This window comes from Nuphar pumila, chromosome 5, assembly GCF_984573655.1.
Source record: "Nuphar pumila chromosome 5, dmNupPumi1.hap1.1, whole genome shotgun sequence".
Classification (NCBI taxonomy): Eukaryota; Viridiplantae; Streptophyta; class Magnoliopsida; order Nymphaeales; family Nymphaeaceae; genus Nuphar; species Nuphar pumila.
The window spans coordinates 102996040-103023965 of record NC_143253.1 but is presented as its reverse complement, the minus strand read 5'-3'; the positions used below and the strand labels follow the sequence as shown (position 1 = coordinate 103023965).

General features: G+C 38.6%; 1 protein-coding gene across 1 annotated transcript; it reads right to left on the bottom strand.

The window, feature by feature from the left end:
* Positions 1-939: 939 nt before the first annotated feature.
* Positions 940-12947, bottom strand: LOC149837959 (uncharacterized). The gene is made up of 4 exons (XM_090007544.1): positions 12525-12947; positions 2620-2703; positions 2168-2257; positions 940-1379 (listed from the first exon to the last, which is right to left on the bottom strand). The coding sequence occupies exons 1-4, from the start codon at positions 12936-12938 to the stop codon at positions 1113-1115; spliced, it is 855 nt and encodes a 284-aa protein (XP_089863670.1). The 5' UTR covers positions 12939-12947; the 3' UTR covers positions 940-1112.
* Positions 12948-27926: the final 14979 nt, after the last annotated feature.

Here is a 27926-nt window from a genome sequence, read left to right as displayed (position 1 = left end):
TTTCTCTCCATAAGTGCTTATAGATTGCATCTTGTGTGTTGCCATATTTGTTACTACACAGTTCATGATAATTGGATAACTGGATTTGGGTCATATGTTAGACAGATCCAGCTAGAAAGCAAACCCCTTTTTTTCTCCTTTGAAGAAAAAAAAACAAGGGCAACTTAACCAATGATACCAGATAAAGCATACCATCATTTTTTTTTTTTTTGCTTTCAAGTAAAAACAAGAGCCAATAAAACCCAACAATGGTACCAGATTTTGCACCTTGAAACCAAGTTGCTCTCTCTCTCTCTCTCTCTCTCTCTCTCTCTCTCTCTCTCTCTCTCTCTCTCTCTCTCTCTCTCTCTCTCTCTCTCTCTCTCTCTCACACACACACACACACACACACACACTCACAAGGATAAAAAGGTGAAATATGATAGTCGGATTTAGAATTGCACCATCTTGAGTGAAGACTGGGGCCCCCACCACAGTAAGAAATATTGTGATATTTGTCACTAAAATTGCAAAACAAACACAAATTTCTGCCACCTGTTTTAAACATTAAATATATCGTCATATATTGAAAGTATCACAGTTATTATCCTTTAAATTCATATTTCACGATTTTATCCCAATATTTATGTTTTCATCAGCAAAACCGAGAGAAAGAAAACGTACAATTTATCGACAAAATCCAGATTCTAGCCCTACCAGCACATTAAAGATGTTGGTTTGGTGGGTTACCATTACCAGCATTGAGATCGGTGTCTACTACCTACTTTCTCGGTGAGTCCCTGGTGCAGGAAAGATTGAACCCTGTCGAATGGACTCCAGCCGAGCTATGTGTGAGTGTGAAAAGTTGGATCTATATTTATTGAATCTCACCTGAATTGCTCCATTTGTCCTCTTGAAAAGAGAGAGAAAGAGAGAGAGAGATGAAAACTGCAGTTCCACGCAATCAGAACATTATCATAGAGAGATGAACAAATGCAGCCTCCATGTAATCAGAACATTATCATAGCAAAGCTACAACAAAATTTGAACCACAGTTGACCAAAACACATAAAGACCTACAACCTTTTCCTAGCTTGAATTGAGATCAATGGGAAGCTACTGGTTGAATGAGACTATGATGACATTGGTGTGGAACCAGATTCTACCTCAGGCGATTCAAACGGGATTGGCTTGGTTGGGGCAGGTAAACGGCCAATGCTATCGACTTTATCGAGCTGTTTGGGGGGCGGTCTCGCTGGTCTTGGTAACAGCCTTCCCTTCTTCTCAAACCACTCCGGCTTCAGCAACGCACGCAAGCCCAACTTGTTGTAGTAAACCCTCCTCACTGACCCGCCTGCTGTTTCTACTGCTTCCTTTGCCCTAGCTGTCACCCTTGATACCTGAATGCATTGCATATAATAAGAAAACAAGCAAGACGCTCTAGCAACTCTCAGTTACACCAAGTGCTGTCCATTTCTAAGAGGATGGTACCTTGATTTTATCATGCTTGATCATCCAAATACTCATAATACAGAGTTTCTATCAGCACGTTAAACTATCTTTAGATGGCAACTTTTTCTGTTACCAGGTCATGCTTTAAATTGAGAATTTTGATTTTCAATGATCTGGAACAGGGAAACCGTAAGTAGAAAATAACTTTGATAAGCGTGTGCATGTGCATGCATGTATGGGGTGCATGAACTAAAATAACGGTCTTCAACTTCTGATGTTAAGCTTCGAACCAATATATACAAATCTGAGTTTCAAAAAGCAAGGTGTGATCCGACATAATCAGCAATCTGCTCAAATGACAAAAAAAAAACCGTGATCAACAAAAGTAGCAGGTAGTAATAGTGAAGCTGGGTGACAGCCCCTGTTCGATCCGAACTGAGACCCCCCGTCATATGCCATGAATCCCACCACAAATGATGGCATTTCAGGCCCCCCAACCCAAAGAGGAGGACGAAGCTCTCATCCATCCTGAATGAAAATCATGGCCTGCTCAATGGGAACCTTGTAGTTTCCATGCTGAACAAGTTTGAGCATTTGTACTTCCATTAACACATCTAATTGACATGTTCATCATTTTAACAAATCATCAGTTAATTTTCCCACTCAGATCTCTAAAATGTTGTGTATATTGCTCAATTATAGAGAGTTGAAGGCTCAGTGGTTTAAATCTGCTAACCTCAAGATGAATTGGCCACTTGATCTGTTCAGCACCACGTCCCATCAATCTTACACCATCTTTAATCTGCTTGCCGATGGCACCAGTATCCTGCATGTGCAGATATTTAGATGTATATTCTCCATCTATGTCACAGGGACATGCCATTTTTGGCAGTGTCCCCCATGACACACACGGACATGCAGACACAGACACTGACACCTACAGTCCTTATTCTAATATTATTTTGATAATTTTTAATGTTTTTTAGCATTTTCAATAAAAATGCATATTTTATATTAAAAAAATAGTTTTTATTAAAAAAACGCGTGTTCTCATGTCCTATTTTTCCCAAAAAAATTGAATCTGCGAGATACACCCACATCACACATCCTTGTCTGTGCGTATCTTTGTGACCTAGCTTTCCAGACAATAAATTTGATGCAGAAAGTGAAGAGAGGGAGCAGGGATACCTTCAGTGTTTTTATTGTTATCAACTCTGAGGAGTCAATCTTGCCAGCATTTATTAGATATGCAATCTTTCCCAAGCCCACTGGCTGTTCTTGGAGTAGAAGAAAAATAAACCATATTAGAAACGCCTGCCTTAAATACAAGGCAAGAAACCACAACATAATTGAGCTTCCTGTAAGATGAATGCACAAAAGAAACAGAAAAGTCTAGAACCACAGAATCTTCTGATAACCAGATTGATAAAGCAGTGACAAGCCCAAGTTGGCAAACAACAAAAGATTGACTACTTGGGCCCATGTTTCACCAAGTTGACACGGAAAACAGAAACATAGAGCCCAGCTCCATTACCACATGAAAATGGTTTACATGACTAGAACCAAATTATGATTATTGAGCTACTATGCTTCCTCATGGTTTTGTTATGACCCTAGTCATCCACGGTTGCACACAACTGTTAGCACTAATTCTTCTACTCATAAAATGCAGCCCTCATTAAAAATTCAGACATAACAATAAATTCAGTTGCAGGACACACAACATGGTGCAAGCACATAATCCTAATATTCTTGATAACATCATTCAGTCCTGCATGTGCTACTCAGTGATAGGTTCATTGCAAGATGATAACCTAGTGAAAGCATCATTTCGAAGGATGGATCAAAAAACAAAAGGCATTGAATAGAGAAAAAAAAGAAAAAGATTGAACAGTGAACAGATTTTTATGTCAAATATGAGCACTGATATGAACGGAAGTTTTCAATGATACAGGCAATAATGATATTGTGAACAATTAAAAAAAATAGTGATGCAAATAGTGCACAGAGATGTGACTCATTATGTCCTTTTTCTCCTCGGAAAATAAATTAGAAAGAAAAATCAGATTAGGTGCAAAAAGAAAAGGACTGATAAAAATAATGCAGTACAAGAGGAGGATTCAAGGAAGGCATAAGACACAGTATAAGGATCAAACATAGGACAGAAACAAGGTAAAGGATAGTGAAAGATAGAAGCTAATTATGCTTAGAACAAAATTTATGAGATCATTGACTGATGCAACCTGCTCATTACCATGACATATTCTGTTGTAATCCAATGAAGAATGAAAGAATATCACTGCAGGGAGTTCCACAACCAATTGGTCAATTATCTTTAAGAGAGTGGATAATGAGTATGATACTGTCACTATTGAGATCACAGTACTTGGTCAATCCATGTAAATGTAATAGCGCATGTACAGTAGTTTAACTCACATAAACGGCATCACACATATATATATATATATATATATATATAGTATTTGCTTTCCTTACAAGGAGCATAGTTTCAGCACAGGCAAAGGCCAAATCAAAGCATCAAGAAAGAAAATATGCAACTAGATCAATAGTTTGGAAGTACTTCTTTGCCAAGCCTTACTCAGAAATGAATCTTAAGCTGCTTTATTCAAGATGAGTCCACCTTGCATAACAGATAACAGTAGGATGATATTTAAGGCAAAAAAATAAAAGGATGGTCATCCTTTCTTTAAAGCTAAATCACAAAGTCTTATAAAACAGTTGAATCAGCTTAAATTATCCAACAGTGAACTTAATACACCTATTGAAAATAGGAAAATCTAAACTTCATATTTTACTCCAATAATTTTACCATGAATTTGTGATATAAAACCAATGGCATGTTGCCTTTGTCAAATTTCCATCATTTTAATGAAGTGCCAAACTATTTTTTGGTGCATATGTTGATATACAGATTGTCATGACATAATTCATAACAAGTGAACTTGCTGCTTGTGACATCCGGCTTCATATCAACTGATGTTCCTCTAGGACTACTCGGTGGAATATACTGTTAATTGCTTCATTTTTTCCAGTTGTATATTTCCTAGATCAGTTCTTGCATCTTAATGTAACATCCATGCTTTTTGCAAACTCAAGCCTCCCATGGAATGATTTGCTCTCAATTTGATCAAAGAAAACAACTAAGAAAAGGTGAGGAGGGTAACCAGATTTAGGTTCAAGAGCTCAAAACTGAGTACCAATTTAAACTACTGGAGAAACTCAATCACCTTATGCAACTAATATCGATAAATATAAAGAGAACTTGTACATTAGCTCCCCGCTTCAAGAGTCGCCTCGTGCCGGATCGGTCCCCGCTTCAAGAGTCATCTCGCTGATGAAGGTGGACGCCCGCTCTGATACCACTTTGATGCAGGGGGGGTGCGACGCTTAAGCGTTATTTGGACCCAACCTGCTGCTCTTCGGCACAGCGACAGAAAGAACAAATCACCCCGCAAGGATCTGACGTTGTCGCATGCATGCCGAACGCTGAAGCTATTATTGCCGTGACAGGATCAGCGTTCCCAAATGGACAGACGCTGGAGGCTCCTTCCAAAACCACTCGTGCGGTATCAAAATGGCAATGACAACGTGCAATGACAAAGGCTCGGTCCAACCGATCGAGCAACAATCTTATTTGGAATTTAATAAACGATTACAATGAAGGTAAAGAACGGTAAACCAACACGCTAGTAGAACAATGAGTACGCCAATCCGGAATGCAGTAGCAATAGACTGAAACAGTAAAAAAAAAGTATGGTTGAATGCAAGAAATAGGAAAAAGGATGCTGCAAATAAAAGACAAGCAAAACAGGCTGAAAAAGGGAAAACTGCTGAAAGGGAAAAGCTGCTGGGATTTTTCAACGTTCTCTGCCTGTGCACGAAACCCTAGAGGGGGTTTTAAAGACTTTGGTTGGATCCGGGTATTGGGTCCGGGGCCGGACCCGATGCTGCTCTGGCATGATGTTGGATATGGAGTTGTCTGACCCGTACTCTCTGTACTTGCCTGGCATTGGTACACAGTGGAACCTTCCCTCCATGTCTTGGAACCAATATGGGAATTGGATCCACTGCTTGGATCTGATTCCCAGAGTGCAAATCTAGTCCCCTACGTGAGTCACGTTGTATGAACCCAAGTTCATCCTGCTCTGCATCAGATAGACGGACGCAAGAACTGCCTCAGCCCAAAATCTTTTTGGAATGTTTTGAGAAATAAGTAAGGTTCTAGATGTCTCAATGATGTGTCTATGTTTTCTTTCGGCCAAACCATTTTTGTTGAAGTGTTTTGAAACATAATTTTTGATGGATTATCCCATGTTTTTCAAGATAACTCTTAAATTCATTTGAGAGATATTCTCCTCCAGAATCGGTTCTAAAAATTTTCAAATTTTCGTCAAATTGATTTTTAATCATCATATAATAGGTTTTAAATGTTGAGAAAAGCTCATGTTTATGTTTGAGAAAGTATATCCAAGAATATCTAGAATAATCATCCACAAAAATCACGTAATATGCAAACCCTCCTTTTGAGATAACGGGTGTCGGTCCCCAAACATCCAAATGAACAAGTTCAAATGGTTTTATAGTAAACATAGATCTTTGATAAAAAGGCAAACTTCTCATTTTTCCAAGAGTGCAATCATTACAAGTGAAATTATTCTTACATAGATGTTTGGCAAAAGGTAAATAAAAAATCTTGGAGATATTAGGATACCCAAGTTTGTTGTGTCATACATTAATGTCTTTATGTTGCACAACATTACAAAAAGGATTCTTTGGAATACGAAAAAGATTCATATAGTATAGATCTCCCTTCCTAGAGCATTCCCCAATCAACTTTTCGGACTGGCGATCATGTATCCACCATTTATTAGATGAGAATTTTATATCACATCCATGGTCCAAGAGTTGAGAGACTGAAAGCAAATTTAAATTCAATTTTGGTATAAATCTAATTTTAGGGATAAGAAAACCTTGTTCTTCAAAATTTTTGATTCCTTTGATTTTAAGAGAAGTGTCATCCGCGGTTGAAACAAAAGTTGGAGAGAAAATTTTTAAATATTCGGAAAGAGAACAAATATTTGAAGACATATGAAAAGAGGCACCCGAATCCAAAAGCCAAGAAGTCTTACCGGGAGGAGAGAAGGTGGACGTGGCCGCTCCAAAAATTGTCTCTTAAGAAGTGGTTGAACTGCTTCCACAATTTGATGCAAGAAAAGAGCTCAATTTAAAGAAGATGAACTTTCTTCCTTTTGGGGTTGAGATGTGGTAGTCATAGCTAGCAACTTCTTCCATTTTGGGCAAACCGGTTTGATGTGTCCCGGTTTCTTACAAAAGTGGCACACAATCTTGCTATAGTCTTTTTTACCTCCTTGACCACTTGATTTTGATTTTTGAAGTGAGGAGGTTTGTAAGTTCTCAAATTGTTCTCCGATCTTGAAACGACATTTACACCACCACTTTCTTCTTGGTTGGAGGATGTTGCAAGAACACTTGGGTTGTTTTTGCTTATACCCATATGAGTTTCTTCCCCACTTAGTTTGGTAATAACATCCTCAAGAGAAGGGAAAGTGAAGGAGGAAAGAAGGGAGGATCGTATTTGTTCGAATTCGAGTCTAAGCCTATTTAGAAAATTAAAAATTTGATCCTCCTCCAATTGCTTATGTCTAAGCTCAATGGTTTTACCAGTCCATTTGGGTTCAAGCATGGCAAGTTCATCCCAAATGGATGACAATTCCGCAAAATATTCTCTAATAGTCATTTCATTTTGTTTGAGGGTCAAGGCCACTTTTGGAAGATAATACTTGTGAGATAAATCTCTTGAAGTATACATCTTTTCAAGATATTACCATACTTGAGAAGCTTTTTTGAATTTTATGATGTTGGCATTGATCTTTGTCTCAACGGATGAGAAAATCCATGATAGGATTTTAAAATTTCTCATCTCTCATTCCTCATGCTTCTTGAAATAGTCTTCTAGAGCTTTATTTCTTTCTTCACCTTCAAGAATTTTTATTTCTCCTCTTTATACCAAAGTAATTTTTGGTTTCGATTTCGGTTCCGGCATTAAGCCTTGAACATATCCCCAAAGCCCTTTACCCTTGATATGGGCTTGCATATTTCTGGCCCAAACATGATAATTTGAGCCACTCAATTTGAACCCAAAAGAGAAGTGTGAATCCTTTTCCCCCATTTGAGAAGAGAAGAAAAGAGGAGAGAAGAAATGCTTACCACAAAAGGGTTCCTTGGAGCTTACTTGATGAAGTATGCTTCTTGATACAAATGGCAAAAGGTCTTCACGCCAAAATCCAAGAGAGTGTGGAGTGCATGACTTTCGAGGCGCATGATGAAATGAAGTGGCACACTATTCACTTCTATAATAACCAAGCTCTGATACCATGTGAAAATGTCTTTAAAGAGACAACATGCATACAAGCACTAATTCCTCACAAGAGATGTGCACAAAGGCACCCAAAGAACACTTGAATGATTATGCACAAAGGCATAAAAATAAATCTCTTTATTGAAATGCAAAGGAGCATGCGCTCTCACACTAAAAAAACTATTTATGTACAAGGGGAGAACCCCTATTTATAAGAACCAAAGAGAGACCCTTGGAGGGGCTCCAATCTAGTCGTTGGACCGTTGGAGGGGCCCAACGACTAGATTGCCCCTAAGGGTGGCAATCGGGTCGGGTTGGCAGGTCAGCATACCTCAACACGAACCCGACCCGTTTATTAAATGGGTCGGTTGTGGCAAACACGAACCCGACCCATTTATTAAACGGGTAACCCGACACGACACGGTTAACCCGTTTAATAAACGGGTCGGGTAAACGGGTTGGCGGGTTAGCGGGCGGGTTGGTGGGTCGGGTTCGGGTAAACGGGTTGGCAAGGACGAGGTCGAGGTCGGAGAGTCGGCCGTCGAAGAGGGCGTTCACGGCAAAGGCGGCGGCACTGGCCGCGCTCGAGCCAAGGCCGCTGCCGAGAGGGAGCCCCTTCTCCAGCGACACCGAGATGCCGACGGATCGGACACCGAGGGCCCGGAGGGCTGCGATCCCCGCGCAGTTGTGGAGCGGGTCGAGGGTGAGCCTGGGGGCGCCGTGGATGGTGGCGATCGCGATGCGGCCGGGATAGACGGAGGGATCGACAGTGACGTGGTCACCGAGCCCCGAGACGGCGCAGCCGAGAAAGTCGAAGCTCGGACTGAGGTTAGCAATGGTGGCAGGAGCGAAGGATCGAACGGTGGAGAAGACGTGGGTTGGCTCGAACTTGAGGGTCTCCGACTTGAGCCGCCGTGACCTGCATAGGACGACGGTGGAGGGTCTGCAATGGTTGGGGTTAGGGTTAGGGGTGCAGCTGGGGAAGGGCAAGGGGGAGAGACAAGAGAGGGCATCTGGAGGAGGTGATCATTCTGTGAGAAAGAGTGAGAGAGAGTCGCAAAAGGGGGCAGTTTGTGGGCAGGGTTTAGGGTAGGATGACGCTGAGGTGTTTTGTTTGGGTTTTGGATCAATGACATGACCCGCCCGCCTAATCTGTTTATTAAACGGGTTGGCAGGTTGGCATACCCCTAACACGAACCTGACCCGTTTAATAAACGGGTTAAGCGGTTCGACCCGTTAACGACACGAACCCATTTAAGCCAAACCCGAACCCGCCTAAGAAGCGGGTTGGCGGGTCGGGTTGGCAGGTCGTGTCAGAAATTGCCACCCCCCCCCCCCAAATGCAAGTACGAAAAAAAAGAAAAGAAAAAAGAAAAAGAAAGAAAAAATAAAGAAGAAAATAAAAAGCACAAGCATATTCCTATTGGAATATGCGTAAAATGTGAAAAGTCTAAATTACCCTTTATCGGGTTAGAAAAAGATATATATATACATAGAGATACGTATACATATATATATACGCTATATATGTATATGTAGCTCTCTCTATATATATAGAGAGAGAGAGAGGGAGAGATAATATATATATATAATAGGAATACATTTTAACATTAACTTCATAAACTCATATCCAAATGCTTCTGGAGCAATACAACTCCCATAGGATGAACGCTGATGACAATGTTGTTGAAGGTGTGAACAAAATATTAGTTATGGCCAAAGACCTGGCTATGACTGAAAATGCCATACCAGATTGTATGCAAATATCTACAATCTTGAACACTTTATTGTCCTCCTAGCAAGTGGTCATTGTAGCCCTTAGACTTGATTCCAAGAACCTGAATCTAACTGAGCTACCAGCCCAATTATCCATGGAACAGAAGCATATAATCAAAGGAAAAAAATGAATTGTTGGTAGCTTGAGATGTTGGGAGTGGTAGTCGTGTTACACCAGAACCCTATCATTTAAAAAAAGGTCAAAATAGGCAATCTGGCAAATTTAACAAGGGTGGTCCAATATTTCATAAGCCACAAGGAAACGCCACTTAGGTTCAGTATTACAAGTGCAGAAAACTTGGACACGTGAAAAAGTGTTTTTGAAGTCGTGGTGACAAAAGGTAACAATCCCAACAATAATGACAACAACAATGAAAGAATGAAGTAGAAGCATGATGTCATTTGTGTGGCATTCGAATGTCACTTTGTGGATCATGACCTTTTAGGTTGATGGATGGATTCAGGTGTGACCTGACATATTGCCAAAAGCAAGGACAGGGCAACAAATATGCAAGAGTACCAACCTAGAGAGCATTGTGTTTATATGGGCAACAATACCTATTGTAATGTCTTAGGTGTTGAATCCTATAAACTTGGTGTACTAAGCACCAACGTGTTATGATCGATGTTTTATTTATTTCATCCATGAGACAGAATCTAGTATCTATTTCAGCCCTGATAAGAAAGGGCTTTGAAGTCAGATTCTTCGAGAAAAAGGTTATTATGGGTAAACATGCTTTTATTAAATTTGAATGCATATTTGTCGAAGACCATGGGTTATTTACAATTTAAACTCTTTATTTAGTTTTATTTTGAATAAGTGTTGTGATAGACAAGCTTTATAAATAAATGTTGATTGTTTTTACTCATTAATGATAATATTGTTTTTTATTTGAATGAATGAAAAATGTGAATATTTTTTTTTTCGCATAGGATGACTTTTCTCTATACAAATTTAATTGCTAAATGTGTTGATTATTATGGTTATTTGTGTGCTTGACCACTTTTATGATTAGTCAAAGCAATGAATCGATGAGTATTGTTGTGGATGAAAATGGATCTAGAAAAATATAATTATTTTGTAAATGACAAGAAAATATGTCCCTTATATTGAGTGTGTTTTTCTTTTATTGTGAATTTGCCAATATCAGGATAATGTTATTGGAATATTTGTACTTTTTTTAAGGGACATGAGGTACATAATTTTAATTTAGTTTTTCTAGAAAGCAGGAATATGATAAATATGATGTTTTTACTTTTTTTATTAAAAAAATTTAGAAACATGCTAGAATATATATTGTTTGCACGCAATATTAGTTTTTACCATTTGGAGAAACCGCTTCATTAAATGTTTGAAGCTAAAAATATCAACAGAGGTTAATAAAATTGGAGTTGAAAACTCCATGAGAATTGGAGTTGAAAACTCCATGAGAATTGGAGTTGATACCTCCATGTGAATCGGAGTTGAGAACTCCATGATTAGGCAAGGATGAATTTTTATCTACCTAGTATTAATGGCTTCTTAACCATGTCACAGGGACTCTGCAAACTGGGTGCCGCACCCGCGTCGACGTGATGCGATGCGTGTGCGCGTGCGGTCAACCTGACCCTGGGTGCGTTGACCGCACCTAGGGTCATTTATGTCCAACTTTTGGACTTTATATATATATATATATATATATATATATATATATATATTTTTTTTTTTTTGCCGCACCCCCGCACCCAATTTTTTTAAAAGTGTCGCACCCCCCGCACCCGCACCCATGTGACATAGCTTCTTAATGATAATTTTGTTATGATAGAGTAGTGAGCCTCATAATCAGATTTGAATTTGAAAGTTTTAAATAGTGGGAGAAAACCACTATATTGAGATTCGACCATGTCCAAGAGGAAGATTGTTGGCCCTAGGATGGAGGGCCATGTGGTCATGGAGCCCTTATCTCTAACCGTGTGGAATAACCTAACTAACTAATTTACCAAAGTTTACTTAAAGTATAATTAAGTATTTGTCCTAATTGTTTACTTAAGTTTTATCTCTTATATTTACCTATTCACTCTACATTTTGATTGTTTAACTTAGTTAGATAAGGTTGGTTGTTTGAATGGTGAGTGAAATAGAGAAGGGTCGTTTCACCCGGGATTACGGTTGGCCAAAGAGAGGAGGATGACTTTATAGAAAGGAAAATCTCTTAGAAGATCAAGTAAGCAGAAAATATACATCACAAAAATCTCTCTTTGGGAGATTCTGATTCCCATGAGATCACCAGCCTAACCGCACTTCCTTTCCTTATTTTTATCACCATTCTCCATAGCTTCCTTTGTGCTGCACCCAACAGAATGTTAAAATTTTGATCTAGATAAGATAGTTTCCATAATTAAAATAGAAGTAGTTACAGTCTTACAGATGAATGTTTTATACTATGTAACTCTTCACTACAAAAGAGGCTATAAGATTTCACGTAAGATAGAGTTGGATCATAGAACAAATATATTTTTTCTCCTTCTTCCGGATTCAAGAAGCCTCTATTCCTTGTGGACCCAAGGTCGCAATGATCCATTTCTATAAATCCCCAAAGCCATAGATCACTCACAGAATATACCAAGAAAACAAACTAAACGAGCAAGCAAACACAAAAGAATGAAGTGCCCACAACGTACCTTCATTGCAACAATCAAGACTGAAAACACCCAACCCAGCCCAAAAAAACAACTACTATATCTAAGCCAAGAATATTCAAAATAAAGCATCTCAACTAAAAAAAGCTCGAAAACGAAGCAAACCATGTCAAAAGAAAACAAAAGATGGCACCTTTGAGCAGAATGCCGAATAGCTAAAATCTATAACGTACGTCGAAAACCAACAAGAAACACAGCTAAAAACGAAAAAATCACAACAAGAAGGGAAGGGCCGTGCCTGAAACGTCAAGCTGAACGGGTTCTTGAATCCCCTCTTGGGAAGCCTCCTTCGCAGCGGCGTCTGCCCGCCTTCGAACCCGAACTTCATCGTCCCCCTCGCCTTCTGGCCCTTGTGCCCCCTCCCCGCCGTCTTCCCTTTCCCCGACCCTATCCCTCTGCCCTTCCTCGTCTTCTTCTTCCTCGACCCCTTGTTGTCCCTGAGATCGTTGAGGCTCAGGAGGCTGCTGTAGGCCCTAAACCCGCCTCCAAAAGGATTTGGGATCATGGGGGTCGGCGAAGAGGAAGGGATTCCATTGTTGGTCGACGGTATGATGCTGGTTTCTGCTCTGAACTTCAAAGAACAAAAAGAAGAAGAAGAGGAAGCAGAGGAATTGATGAAGAGGCGGAATGTGGGTGATAGTCTCCTCCACATTCCTTCAGATTTCTTTTGGGAATTTGGGAGTTCTCAGATATCGGAGAGCCAACAACAATTTGGTTTTGGAGAGAGAGAGAGAGAGAGAGACTGCCGTTAGTTGAGCTACTTAGTTTATTGTTACAACGGGTCGGATATGGTTGATGTTGGAGTTGATCCATGTTTACATTTGCATGTGGGTTTCCTTGCCCAAAAGAAGTCACCACACTTTGGCTTGCGCCAGAGGTGACACCCATGGGATTTGAACCTAGACCACCTGCCTAGCGGCCTAGGTCCCATCTCACTATGTCAAACCCCTTTAGGGCCGAAGCAGGTTATGTGCCCCCCCCCCACCCCTCGAAGACGACCGTTAGCTACATCGCGTGTTCAGGGGTCCCAATGAGCGCCATGTATGTAAGCATGTGCGGCTTGTATCCCCATGTTTGCCAGTTAGCGTCGGAGTTCAGTGCGATTGCAAAGACTTAAGTACCCTTTCCTCCATTGGTGTCATAAAGCGACAATTCTAAAAAAGGAGCGGTTGCAAATACTTAAGTACCCCGAAGATAGTTATTTAAGACTCAGTCCCTGCATTGCAAGATTATCCGAGAAAGGAATTTCCCTTCAAGAAGGCCATGAACATCAACCCTCTCTCTCTCTCTCCCTTCTCTTTCTGCCTCTGTCCACATTCAACTGAAGATCCTACACTGCTCCATCAAGCACCGACTCACATGCACACTGATTGTAGCATGGTTCAACTTGATGAGTTGTGGAGCCTGATTCATGGTTTTTGCCCTTACAGGAGGAGGGTCTGGGGACTCCCACTAGCGTGGGTCCCACTGTGCGGTCAGTGGGCAGGGGGCCACCCTTACAGGAGGGGGTCTCTGGGGAGGGGGGGCAATGCCCCCCAGAAAAAAAAATGGGGGGGCCTTGTATAAATTCTTTATTTTCTTTCTCTCTTATAACTTTCAAAAAAGCGCAATAAAGTATTTTATTTGATCATGGTGCTCGTATGTTTCCTTAGGTTGTTTCTTGCTCGAGGTTTTCGTAATACCCTTTTCCGCGATTTTTTGTTTTTTTTTTTGCTACGCGATTTTCGTAAATCGCTACTCGATTTAGCGATTTTTATTTTATTTTTTTTGCTACCTGATTTTCATAAATCGCTACTCGATTTAGCAATCTGCCATTTTTTTTTCGCTACGCGATTTTCGAAAATTGCTACTCGATATAGCGATTTAAGAAAATTGCATAGTGATTTGCTGTTTTTTTTTTCGCTACGCGATTTTCATAAATTGCTACTCGATTTTGCGATTTGCCATTTGTTTGCGCTATGCAATTTTCCTAAATCGCTACTGTGTGTAAATCATAAATCACGATGTCGAACACCACCCCCTTGAGCATGATCTTCGTCGTGATCAGGTTGTAGTCGCCAGTTGTCCCGATGGCAGTCTTGAGGTTCGTGATGGGGAAGCCGGAGAGGAACGTGTCATTCCCGACGTTGGCGGGGAGGTGGGTCCTGTCGAAGAGCACGGCGCCGGAGGTCGAGATGAGGACCTCACAGTGCCAGAACCTGACGAATGTCCGCCAAGACTTGAGGGTGCGAACGCCCGTGTTGAGCAGCATCAGGGTGGCCTGGAAGGCATAGCCTTGATTGAAAGTATTGTCGACGTAGGGGTAGACGGATTGTACTTTTAAAGACTCTGTTGTAGGTGTACTGGAGAAAGATTCTGTTGTAGGTATCCCTCGAAGGCGGAGAAGGGTCGCCGTAGTCGGTTGCCCGCTGGACGAGGGCAGCATTCTGGTCACTGCTAGTAGAAAGAGGATGACGATCACCATCGGATCGCCGGCTCTTTTCCTCCCTTAATTTCTTCTCTAGAGAGAGAGGGTTTTACAGTGTTTCACGGATAAGGAAGAAGAAGAAGATGACGATGGAAAGTTCAAACGAAAAAGAAAGAGAGTGTTTTATGTTTGTTTCGTTGTTTGGATTTTAAAGAGTTAACATCATCCTCGACTTTCTGGATGAAAGATATTTTTGTCCTTTTTTTGAACCGTCGTTTCCCTTTTTTTATATGGAGGACATTTTTATCATTTTTTTGAATCGTCGTTTCATGGCAAGAATAACAAGAAAGGGTACTTAAGTCTTTGCAACTGCACCATACTCTGATGCTAAGTAATGCCGACACACACAAAAATACGAGCCCCATGTGCTTACATATGTGGCGCTCATTGAGACCCCCAAACACGCACTATAGCAAAGAGTTCATCTTCGGGGGAGAACACACACCATCCTCCCCTTTAGGGCACATTTGAGTGCATGATGTAGCCTGTTATGATATTTTTAATATATAAAAATATTTGCCAAAAATGTTATTTAAAATATATGATTATTTATCGATATTGTTAACACTAAAAACGCTTTTTGATATTTCATATTATTTGTATTTTATATGTACATTAACATTTTATAAATTTATATATGTCGATACTTTCCTGATATTTTTGTTGAAAACCCACATTTTCTAATATGGGTTGGCATTTGATCATGACAATATGAGGTACAAATGCCTCTGGATCAAGAACTTCTTGTTTTGATCCAATCAGACCTCATGGATGGATTCATCATGGTTGAAATGCTAGAAACCAATTTAGATGCCATGAAATATCAAACCTTGTGAGCAATTGATTATTTTTTTTAAGTCTTGTAACATCATACCTACATGTCATAATCAGGCGATTTAAATACCATTTTTACTTAATAAAACATGTAGATCACATATATGACATTAGATTAATGAAAAATATTAACAAAAAAGAAAAAAAAACGTTTATACCTCTTTGCCACAGTAATAAATGCTAATCCTTTTTTCCAATATTTCATAATATTTTCCTTTGCTAAGATTTATTTAAGAATTTGCCTATGTGGGCATTGATCGAATAGTGCAAATGGATAGAGTTTGTCAGACTCCAATTAAGAATGGCAGTGGACTTGGAGAAAAGGGAGCCCCACCCCGCCTTGCCTCGTTTGGACCGAGGATGGAGGATGTGAAACAGGGATGGAGGCAGGGATGGAACTTACGCTTTCCCCCACCCCGCCCCATTCTGTCTCCATCTCAATCCCCGTCTTGCCCCGCCCCACCCCGTCCATGATCCTTCTTTAAGGATGGCAGTGGGCCGAGGAGAAATGGAGCCCCGCCCCGCCTTGTCCCGTTTGGACCGGGGATGAAGGACATGAAACAGGGATGGAGGGCAAGATTTTTAGATGGGGAAAGAGTGGAGACATTGTCCCTCACCTCCGCCCTGGTTCACTGCCATCCCTACCTCCAATTCGCATCCGGCACTTTGTGTTCGGATTATAGATTCTAAAAAGTAAGATAAGGGAGTTTTGGGATTGGATTTGGATGTAATTAATCAGATCATTTTCATAATTGTATCAGTATACTTGTTGGATCTATATATGAAATGGGACCAAGCACTCTTTATTTGTGTTATGGATTTCATTCAGATCTCAGTTAAAAGTGGGGTATATGGTTCAAAAAAGCCTTGCCTATGTCCGATCCATTTGCACCTAGGCCCATTTAAGATTTTAGGCACGGAGTTAAATGGATTCATATACCGTTTGGGTATAGAAGGCTACATTTGAAATCAATCAGTATCCAAGTGAACACATAATCCAAATCCAAATCCATATGATCCTATGAGTTTTGTTAATTGCATTTTAGCTTATTTGTATCCAAGAGATAGCATTTACAACCTTAACCCTAGCGGGTAAGAAACCCCTAGATGGAACTCATAGGATGAGGTTGTTTTGACCAAATCTCACCTTATGGATGTGTTCAGCATGACAAAAATAGTAGAAATGGACCTTTGGATTGTAGTTTTTCAAGTAAAAATATGATTTTTTTTTTATGTTTGAAAATTTGTTTCACCGTAAGCTGCAGATTTTCATCCCTAATAAAATCTACTAAACTTTTTATTTAGATCACACATGAAAGGTCAGATGAAGAAAAAAAATTGAAAAAAAATAAAAATATTACATTTTTTCACTAGAGGGTTCCTTACCCATGAGGGTAGCAAACATTACTATCCGCTTGATGAATGGCAACCATGAATATCAATAGTTATCTTTAATTTAAGATTGGCATTGGGTCGGACATAGGTCATTTTGTGGTTAATCCACATTTGTATGGGTCCAACTGTTTATGATCAGGTGGATATTGATATAGGTTGGTTACAAGCCAATCGCATTTGAGATCACTTTGACTTTGGTTGCAAGTGGATCAGAGATGTTGGATCATAATTCAGATCACACAGTTTCAGAATCAACATCATGACATAAATCAGGATATACAGCAACATGAAAATCATGATTAACAGTTGATCGAAACATGAACAGGGAGCAAGCATATCGATTTCCGCATAATACCAAAATCCAGACAACAACACATGAACAACCAGATGCATAGAACACAATAAAAACAACGTAAACATGTTAATATTGTATAACAGGCTAAGGCGTGCGAAAGTACTCCCCTTAGAGAAGATTCGCCCCCACATACAGTGCAAACAGGGTCTGACATCCTTCCCCCAGGATACAAAGCCTCGACGATCAGGATTAGTGCACTTCGACGGATCATCCTTCGAAGACAACCTCTCTAAACCGCTGTTGCAGAAAGCCCCTTTAAGGAAAATGCAGAGAGAGAGAGAGCAACAGGGAGAGAGAAAATGCAGAGCCTTTCTTTCTCAGAATTTTGTGCGCCTAGCATATGCGTAATCCTAGCCCTAACCACGTTTTTATAACCCACGAACAATTACAAAAATGTGGAAAGGATCCGTTATGGAATTCAAGGAGTCAAGACCCGTTAACGGACACAAACTACGAGGAGTCGTGATCCGTTATCATTTTTCATAACCCATTAATGAATCCAAATAATCACATAAACTTTGGGCAAAAGGTACTTTGGTCTTGATTGAATATGGCCCTAAAGGGCCAATTACCCGAACCCAAACATGAACCCGAGCCCGGCCCGGCACGACACGACACAGCGGGCGGGCACGCGCGCACGCGTGTGTGCAGTAATCATCCCACTTTCTTGTTCTTAGGAACAAGTGTAAGAGTTTACATGTAGGTTATAAGTCCCACAACAAACTCAAACCTCTTCAATATGAGACCATTCAACATCATCAAGTCCAACCTTTTCCAAAAAGGAAAAGCGCCCACATTTTCTTCATTTGAATTCTCTCTCACCTCCTCTTCTTACACCCAACAAGAGATAGTTGGATCTTTGATCCAAATCCAACATGTTTTTTCATATTCTGATCCTTAAGATTTGAATGTGTGTTTGCATTGGATTTGGATGGACCTACTTAAATCATTTTTGGATTTGGGTCATCCTTTTAAGTCAAATTTAACTCAGGTTTGGATTAAAATCTGATCTAATTGCACTTTTGTACATTTAAAAAACTTGTTTCCTTTACTTTTTTAGGTAACTTTTTTTTTGTATTACATGGATTGGAGGCCTTGTCATGATGGTCTTGGTCCGTCGTACGTACAACATAAAACTTCGTAGGCACCAATATTGTTAGTATATGTGTATCAGCAGATACCTATTGAACTCAAGTTAAACATCTAATGTATGAACATTTCTATTGCATTTGCATAACTTCGGTTATTAACAAGTGAAGTTATGCAAATTGTGTCAAATTTACATCCCCAAAACAAGACAAAATATTTAATGATCAAATATTATGTTAATTTTACAATTGTGTCAAATTTATAAAAATATTTTATTAGCCTTTACAAATGACCCAGAATTGTCCACAACCTAGCTTCCTAACCAAGGTCCTCCGACACCTCATTATCCGATGTTTCATCTTTCTTCGCCTTTTGTTTGGTTTTTAGACTTTTATGGTGGTTGGCTTCACTTTTCTTGTCTTTATTTTCTATTGTGGCCCTTTTTGTTTTTTGCCTCTTCGTCGATCTTCTTTTGGGCAATCTCATTTTTTTTTCTTTTTCACTTTCTCGTAGAATTTGTTCATAGGCTTCTTGCAGTCTATTGCATCAGCCTAAAAAAAATATTATTTGCAAATGACTACCTAGATTGTATATCAAAAACATAATAAACATGACATATAAACACGTACCTTCATGAATCTAAGTTTCATATTTATGCCTAAACGGAGCATGTAAAGTAAGACAATTATACCATAATCAAGCATGTAATAATCATACGCAAAGTCAAGAATATGTACATGTACATGTATAAATTAAGTTAACAAACATATGCAAAGTAATTACCCATTTTGTTATTGAGGAACATCATCCACGAAAAATGAAATCCAATCAGAGTAAGCATTATAGCCAAAGATCTCTGCAAAAAAAAAACTACATCTCAACATTATACCTACCTAGTATGAGAGAAAAATAAGGATATTATTCAATAAGTAATGAATTCGTATGAGATCTTTGATGTTATTAGCTACGTTAATTGTGGTTTCTATGAAATTGTACAACCTAAACTCCCTCACATTTATATTCATTTCTTAAATAACTGAATGTTGGTTGCCTTAATTGAAAGAAATTAAGATCTCAATATAAATCGAGTTGAAGACATAAGCATGTAAAAATTTATGTGATGTAAATATAAATGTAAGTATGCAAAGTTGTTCAATGGATACCTTATCATATTCCTTAAAAAGATATAACACTTTTTTGTTCTCCAAAAAGAAATGAGCCCCTTCTCGCAATGATTTTGATTCGACCATTTGCTATGAACAATTAATATTAAATAATTAATTTATATTAGTCGATAGAAAAAAAGGACTATCAATTTGTAGACTCACCAAGAAATATAAAAGTAAATGGTCTTTGGCAGTTTCATTCGCATTGCCATATATTGTTTGTGGTACTTTTGGAGTCTTTCTATGGATTTTTCTAGATGCTACATAATATGTGATACATTTGCGTTAAATTTAAAGAAGTCTACATATAAATGTAACAAACAAACAAAGAAATGTGCAAACCTAACACATACGCCAGTGTTCAACATAGTGCCCATGTAAAATTTATGCTCTTTTGGCTCTTTTTTGTTGGTCATCTACCTCGTTCTCATAAACATGTTTTCATAACCAATTGAAATTAAATATAAATGTGTATATATCAATACCACTGGTTGTATATACACAAACTTGTTTCATTATAATCTTACCACAACTGGATCTTTGCTTGGGGTGAGAGTTTGGTTCCCTTTCTGTTGTTATATTTTTCTTTAAGTGTAGTAGTATACATTGCGAAATACCTAAAATATACAAGACATTTGAGCATTTCATTAAAAAACTTTAGATAAATATATAAAAGCAATTCATTCAACAACTCTTAGCAAATATACATTTTGCAACAAGAGGTACTCAAGCATACTCTTATTTGTACTTTCACTTGTTGTAGTCAACCTCATCACATACATTGCACTATATCCTAACCATAATGACTTTCAACCATCCATGATTGTCTAAAGTTTCAAATATTGTGTGAATATAAAACCCTAAGTCATATCTTAGGTTCATTACCTTGAACCTTACTCTCAAACTCATATTTAACTCATTCTCCCACGAGTGTCATCATGAAATAATCACGAGTGATCTCATTCTCAATCTCAAAATGTTATTAGGGTTCACACTTTATATCATACTAAGCATGCAATGAGGTAGAGTCTCTACAACATTAAATCGACGGCGACCCACTCACTATGGTGGCTGCACTCTAGCCGTAAACTAGGTAGTCATTTTCACAGGTCTCCACTTTTGAGATTTAAGGGGTTAAGTATGATAATTTCAATATAAATTAAAATGACATTACCAGATTCAAGAGACTTATGGCTAATCACAATGCATGTTATTCAAAGATTATAACATAGATATGTTATCATAAAATAATCTCTTTCAAATATGCATGACATATCACGACTGACATGTGCATATAGTCATCTCATTGCAATTAACTCATGCATGGTCATTCTATGCAAATCATGTTCACACTAAAGAGCTACATCTCTAAACATGCTAATATACAATCAATAATAATAATATGCAACATAATATAATTTATTCACATCTAAGATTACTTATAATATCCCTTATCTCAAATACGAATGTTGTACTCTTATCACAATCGAGTCTCAAGTGGCTATAACAATAAAATATGATCATCACACAAGCATGTTTATATTAATACACATGCTTTCTTTATATTTTGACAAAATTATCGAAATACCCCTCACGAGTTGATTCGTCAGACCTTGATTTTTTTGCCCTTGTATGTTTGATTCTTTCATGTTGAATTGGATTAAGAGAGATCTTAATCGCACTTTGATTATCATAAAACAATATTGAACTTGGTATTTGTTGGTTTAGATAAAACAACAAATACCTGATCCAAGTTATTTCTTATGAAGTTGTTATTGATCAATATTCAGCCTCAACACTAGAACGAGCCACTGCCTTGCTTCTTGCTACTCCATGGAACTGGATTTTTCCATTGAAAATACAATGTCAAAAAATTGATCTTCTTTCATTTGGATTTCCTACTCAGTCCGTATTTGAAAATGCCATGACGACCAATATACTCTCGCCTTTGTCTCTCTTTGATAACAAAGTCCATCTCCAAGAGCACCCTTTAGATATCTAAGGATCCTTTTAATAGCTTCAATATGACTAGTGTGTGGACAGTGCATGAACTGAAAAACTTGACTTATTACATAAACAACATCACGATGAGTAAAAGTTAGATATTGAAGCATACCTACAATACTCTTATACCTTGTAGGGTCATCAAAAATCTCTCCTTTATCACATCCAAGTTTCTTCTGCAGTATACTTGGAGTTAGTATCGACTTGTAGTCTTTCATCCCGACCTTGGTAAGTAGATCAACTATATACTTATGTTGAGTCAACATCAACACATTGTTTCTTCTGTCGAATTTCACACCCAGGAAATACTTGAGATTTCTTCAGTCCTTCATCTTAAATATCTAACCCAACACCACTTTAATCTCATTAATATGCTCCTTGAAATCCCCCGCAACTATGATATCATAAACATAGATAAGTAACACATTTATCCAACTCTGAACTTTATAAATGAAAAGGGAATGATCTAGATGAGATTTGCAAAAGCCATGTTTCTGGATTTCAAGTGAGAAGATTTCAAACCATGATCTGAATGTTTTTTTTAGCCCATATATGATCCTATTCAACTTGCACACATAACTAGTCAGATCCTTTTCACTGTATCCTTATAATTGTTTCATGTACACTTCTTTATTGAGGTCTCCATGTAAGAAGGTATTTTTAACATTTAACAGAGTCAAGAACTAACAATGATCCACTGTTAATGAAAGAATAACTTTGATAATTTTTCTTTTCATAATAAGACTGAATGTTTTTTCATAATTTAGTCAATACTCTTGGGTAAATCCCTTTGCTACCAGCCTTACTTTGTACCTTTTTATGTTGCTATCTGGTTTGTATTTGATTTAAAAAACCCTACTATCGAGGTGGTATCCCATGTGGTAAATGGGGTCTTATGCCAAACTGAAGGCCTAGGTTTGAATCCCTCTGCCACATGGGGCTTAAGAGATATCCGGTAGGGGTTTGCCTAACCTCAGTTTGCCTATAAAAAGAAACTCATCTTTTTTTATTTAATTGAAAAAATCACAGTAATGAGAGACTATACACTTGTATACATTTTCTACATGACATGTCAATTTAAATGTGTAAATAAAATCTTCATAACCAAATTAATGTTATAAATTAATATATACAATCATAATCAATTGAAATATTTAAAGTTATTTAAATTGATCAAATTTTAAATAATAAACACTTGCAATTAGAAATAAACATTATCTATAATCAATAATCACAACTATGATTTTAGTTAATATCATAAATAAGATCAAGCTTATTTAAATAAGCAATTTAATATGCCAAAACAGGAATTATTTGATTGTTATGCAATTTCAAATTTGAAAGAAGAGGAATTTGATTTTGGCTTAAAAAATCAGCATTTAGATAATTGAATAAGTTTTCCAATGCATCAAAAATCATTAAATTCTAATATGCAATTACAAAGTTATGGCTTCTGCAAGCTGACTATATCAAGTTCTATCAAATTTTGAGTATGATTGGACACAAATATATGTATAATATCCAAGCACTAATTTGAATAAATAATATACATAAATCAATAAGGACATTGAGAGAGAAAAAATGTACCTTTCACTAGCCAAAGCTCTCAAATCCATGTTGATTGAAAAAAAATAAAAAATAAAATAAAACACAAAGCTAAATCAACTTACTTTAACTTGAACAACTATCAAAATTGATTTAGGTTCAAGTTTTTGTGTCCACCTTAGGTTTATGAGCACACCAAATAGGGTGGATTTGAGTTTGTTTATTGTCTCCGTAGCACAAGGCTATATAGAAGGATTTATCCATTGTTCCTTCTTAGGGTGAGATATTTTATTTATAGTGCGAGGGTTTCATGTAATACTTACCAAATTTTTAAATTTTTAAAATAATTAAAAAAGAATTATTCTTGCATTTAGTTTAATTTATTATTTTTGGGTTAATTAATTAGCTATTATTCATCAGTTATATTTAATTAACAAATTAAATAATTTGTTTAAGAAATTAAGAGAGAGTAGATCTAAATTATCCAAGTATTGATTTGGATTTACGATATCAAATAAGGTATTCGGGTTTGGACCTTAGTCATGATTCAATAAAATCAACATACAAAATTTTGAGACTAGAATATCCAATTGAAGCAAGCTAGGATCCATTGGATCTTAAAATTAATTGGGTTATAAATACCTCCTTAATCCACCAAAATCCCCTAAATCACTCACCAAACCCATTATCTCACCTAATTCCCTTACAAATCTTTCCTATTTATTTTCCTTTTTCATGCCAAAAGGGTTATAAATACCCCCTTCTCAAGTTGTTCTCTCTCTCTCTCTCTCTCTCTCTCTCTCTCTATATATATATATATATATATATATATATATATATATATATATATATATATATATATATATATATATATATTTGGAAGACCTCGGGAGGCTCCACCTCCGGACACCGCCCTTCTCTGATTGCCACCACCTTGTTTAGCGGACTTGCTCTTAACATCATTTTCAAGAAGACATTAGTTTCCAGCTTCATCGATCAACTCCTTGTGGTTGATCTCGACAACATTTTGCTATTTCAATATGCAAATGCCGTTGTTTTATTTGGTTCGGCCAATCCTTCACAAATGGCTAGAATATGGTGGATCCTGAAAGCTTTTGAAATTGTTTTTGGGCTCACCATCGGCAAAAAGAAATGCAAGCTACTTGTCATTAACACACTTCAGTGCCATGTGGATGTGGTTTAGGCATTAAGAGGTTGTCGTTGTTTAATTTTGCGCTCCTCTTTCAGTGGTGGTGGCCTTGGTGAATGGGGCCCTTCCTTAGGGCACGTTTGGAAGGCTGTGAGAAAAGTGATGCAAAATAATATTTTTGGCCGGCTTTTTCGCCGAGAGAGTTTTTCTAAAAAGTATAGTTTTTGATAGAAAACATTCCTCCACACGGAATGTTTCTTACCAAGAGAATTTTATTTTTACACTCCCAAACACCCATCTCACAACCACCATCAACATCTACCTTCTCACCACCACCACCACCCACCTCCTCTCTAATTTTTTCACATTTTCCTACTCTGTTTTTCTCATGCTACCCAAACAAGCAAAACACTTTCTTTTGAAAAACTTCTAGTATCAAAATCTCTCTTAGGCAAAACTTTTTTTTTTCCTATGAGAGTTTCTCTCTCTTCCAAACGTGCCCTTAGCCTAAATTCTTGAAGCGCATATACAATTTGGTGGATTCTCCCATTCATTGGAAAGCAAATCATTCCGGGAAGAAGGGCTCCTCGGTTTGGAAGGTTGTCGCTATTTTTTTTTTTATCAATTCCTGTTCCTTCTGCTGTCAGTAGAGCCTTCAAATGGTCGCTAACGCCTAATAGCGAATTTACAGTTGCCTCATGTTACTTGGCTAGCATGGACGTTGGGATGGAATTTTCAGTCACTGTTTAAAGCTTCCTGACAGAACCTTAGCCTGCAACTGAACCAGTCATCATGCTTCAGGATGCTGATTCTAGGCTCTCCATTTGTGATTTTCTCCACTGGGCTTGGAAGTGATGGCTAATTTCAGCTATTCAATCAGACGTTTTTCACTCTGCACGAGCTGTTTGGCCGAGTGAGGATATTTCATGGTTGGGACCTTTGTCTTTTAAGGCCTTTTGTTAATTTTGCAGCATAGGCTTCACATGATGTAAATTCTTTGTTCTCAAGACGAATTCTCTTCGTCTTTGCTGATCTCTTATTAAATAATTTTTTTCTCAGTCTAAAAAAAGATGTAAATCACCTTTTTTAATAAAATGTGACAACTTTTTTTTTTTTTTTTTTGTAGAGCTGAGTTAGGGATGGCAGTGGATCGGGGCAAATGCAGGGGACAAAGCCGCCACCCCTGCTCAGTCTCAAAATTCTGCCCTCCATCCCTGTAAGGGGTTTGATTTTAACCTCCATCCCCATTTCATGTCTTCCATTCCTGGTTCAAACGGGGCGAGGCAAGGTGGGGGCGGGGTTGGGGAAAGCATAAGTTCATCTTTGCCTCCATCCCCGTTTCATGTCTTCCATTCCCGGTTCAAACTGGGCGAGGCAAGGTGGGGGTGGGGTTGGGGAAAGCATAAGTTCATCTCCGCCTCCATCCCCACATGGGTTTTGATTTTAACCTTCGTCCCCACCTCCATCCCTCTCTCATGTCCTCCATCCTCAATCCAAACAGAATAAGGTAGGGAGTGCCATTTTGCCTCGGTCCACTGCCATCCCTAGCTGGGGGTTAGGCAGACCCCTAATAGTTATACAACCATACCATTTGGGGGTAGTTGGAACTTGCAACTTGCAACGTCCCCCACACAAGGTGACGTACACAATAGGAGCCCCCGTTGGTAAATGTGACAAAATTTGCTGTAAACAAACTTGCACTAAATGATCAAATGATTCCTTACTCCACACATGGTTTGTAAAAACTATGCTCGTGGGGGCACATGTGAGCAGGTCCACACTGTTTAGGGTGGGAGTAGGGATGTCAACAGGTCGGATGTATCTGAATCTGAATCTGAATCCAGTTATTCGGATTCAGTTGTCAAATTTGGATCCGATAAAAAATGGATTTGAAATCAGTATTAAATTTTCATTAAAAACTGGATCTGAATCCAATTAAACCCAATTTCGACTAAGGTCTAAATCTAATTAAGTATAAATATCAGGTTTTGGACTAGTTGGATATGGTTTTATCTTTTTCTCTGACTCTGAAACCGATTATGTCAGATCAGATAAGTGATTCAGTAATACCTAGATCCAACCCCAATCCGACCAGTTGACATCTTATGGGGGAACCATGTGGCGGCTGCCCCTCCTATAAAAAAGGGGGAGCCCAGTAAGTGTTTGGCCCCGAGCACATAACCACGCCTCCAATCACATGGTCTGGCATCATGGATAGGATGGTCTCACCCAATGTTGTTTATACTTAGTTGCAAACACATGTTAATATTTCTTGTAGTATTTGAATTTTATAAAGTTTATAGGTTATTGTTTAGATCACGACTTATCACGTCTTTCAAAGAGTGTTCACTAAAGCGAAAGTATTGGTGAAATCAGAGCTGTTGTATACAGAGAACATGGCTCTGGACGGTGTTGGGGATGTCCTGCAAAGCAATCGGTTAACAGTCTTCATATCAGCATCTAACAAGGGTTAGATGGGTTGGTTAAGAGCTTTCAAGGATGGCAGGATAAGATCGAATTCCATTCCAAGCTGGGTGTCCAACTTGACAAATAAGAAGACCTGATTAAGACTCGGGTCCGGACATGAAAGTCTGATTAATACATGGACTCGGGTATAGTTTGTGAAATTTTATACCAGACTTGGGCCCGATCCGAGTTCCGATTAAGACCCATAAATTTTCAATGTAAAAATGATAAAAAATATTATTTTACTAGGTATGGTCTGGGTCTGATTCATGTAGTTCTTATCAGATCCGGGTATGGTTTCTCTTATAGTAGACCCAATTAAACTCAGATCCAGATCCAATATCATATCCGAAAATCTGGTCCCGGTACTAACCAAACCTGATCTGTTGACACCTCTCACCATATGCACCCTTAGGATGGTAATTGAGTTGCTAGCTTGAAGTCTGATATTTACACATAATAGGAATTGGATTCTAATCCCATTTGGATCTTAGTCAAATTCTAATTCAAAACTCAATACAGAGTCTGATGCGATTGTTAATCTGATCTAGAATTGACTACCGAATCTGATTAATTGGATTCGGGTGGGATGTCTGAACCGTTGACGTCCGTAGTATCTAATAACTCTGACGGGCAATTCACGTCATTATTATAATAGATCTACATCCATCACATGAATCTATGAGACCATCTACATCAGTGTTGTGAGAGGCGTACGCCTCAGTACCTGAAGCGTACGCCTCAAAGGCAAGGCGCACGCTCAAGGTACTGAGGCGTTGCTGTGATGCGCCCCTCATCAACCTCCGACCAGTTGTGACCACCGACCACCGGAGTTGCTGTGCTGCAGCTGCGGCTCAGTCTTCTCCGACCACCGGACGACCGGCATATCCCTCGCTTCTGTACCAGCTGGGCGCGTGGTCCTTCTCTTACTGCATCCCCTCCCACCGCTTCACTTCCATACCAGTTGTGAAAGGCATACGCCTCATAGGCGAAGCGCAGGCTCAACGCCTCGCTTAGCCTCATCGCATTTAACAACCTTGATCTACATCTCCAATAATGGACCACACTAGTGGAGCAAAACCTCGTAACAAGGGGAACATGAACAATCTGACCCAAAATCATTTATGTCAGGCACGTCACCTTGTGTTGGGACGTTTCAAGTTCGAATC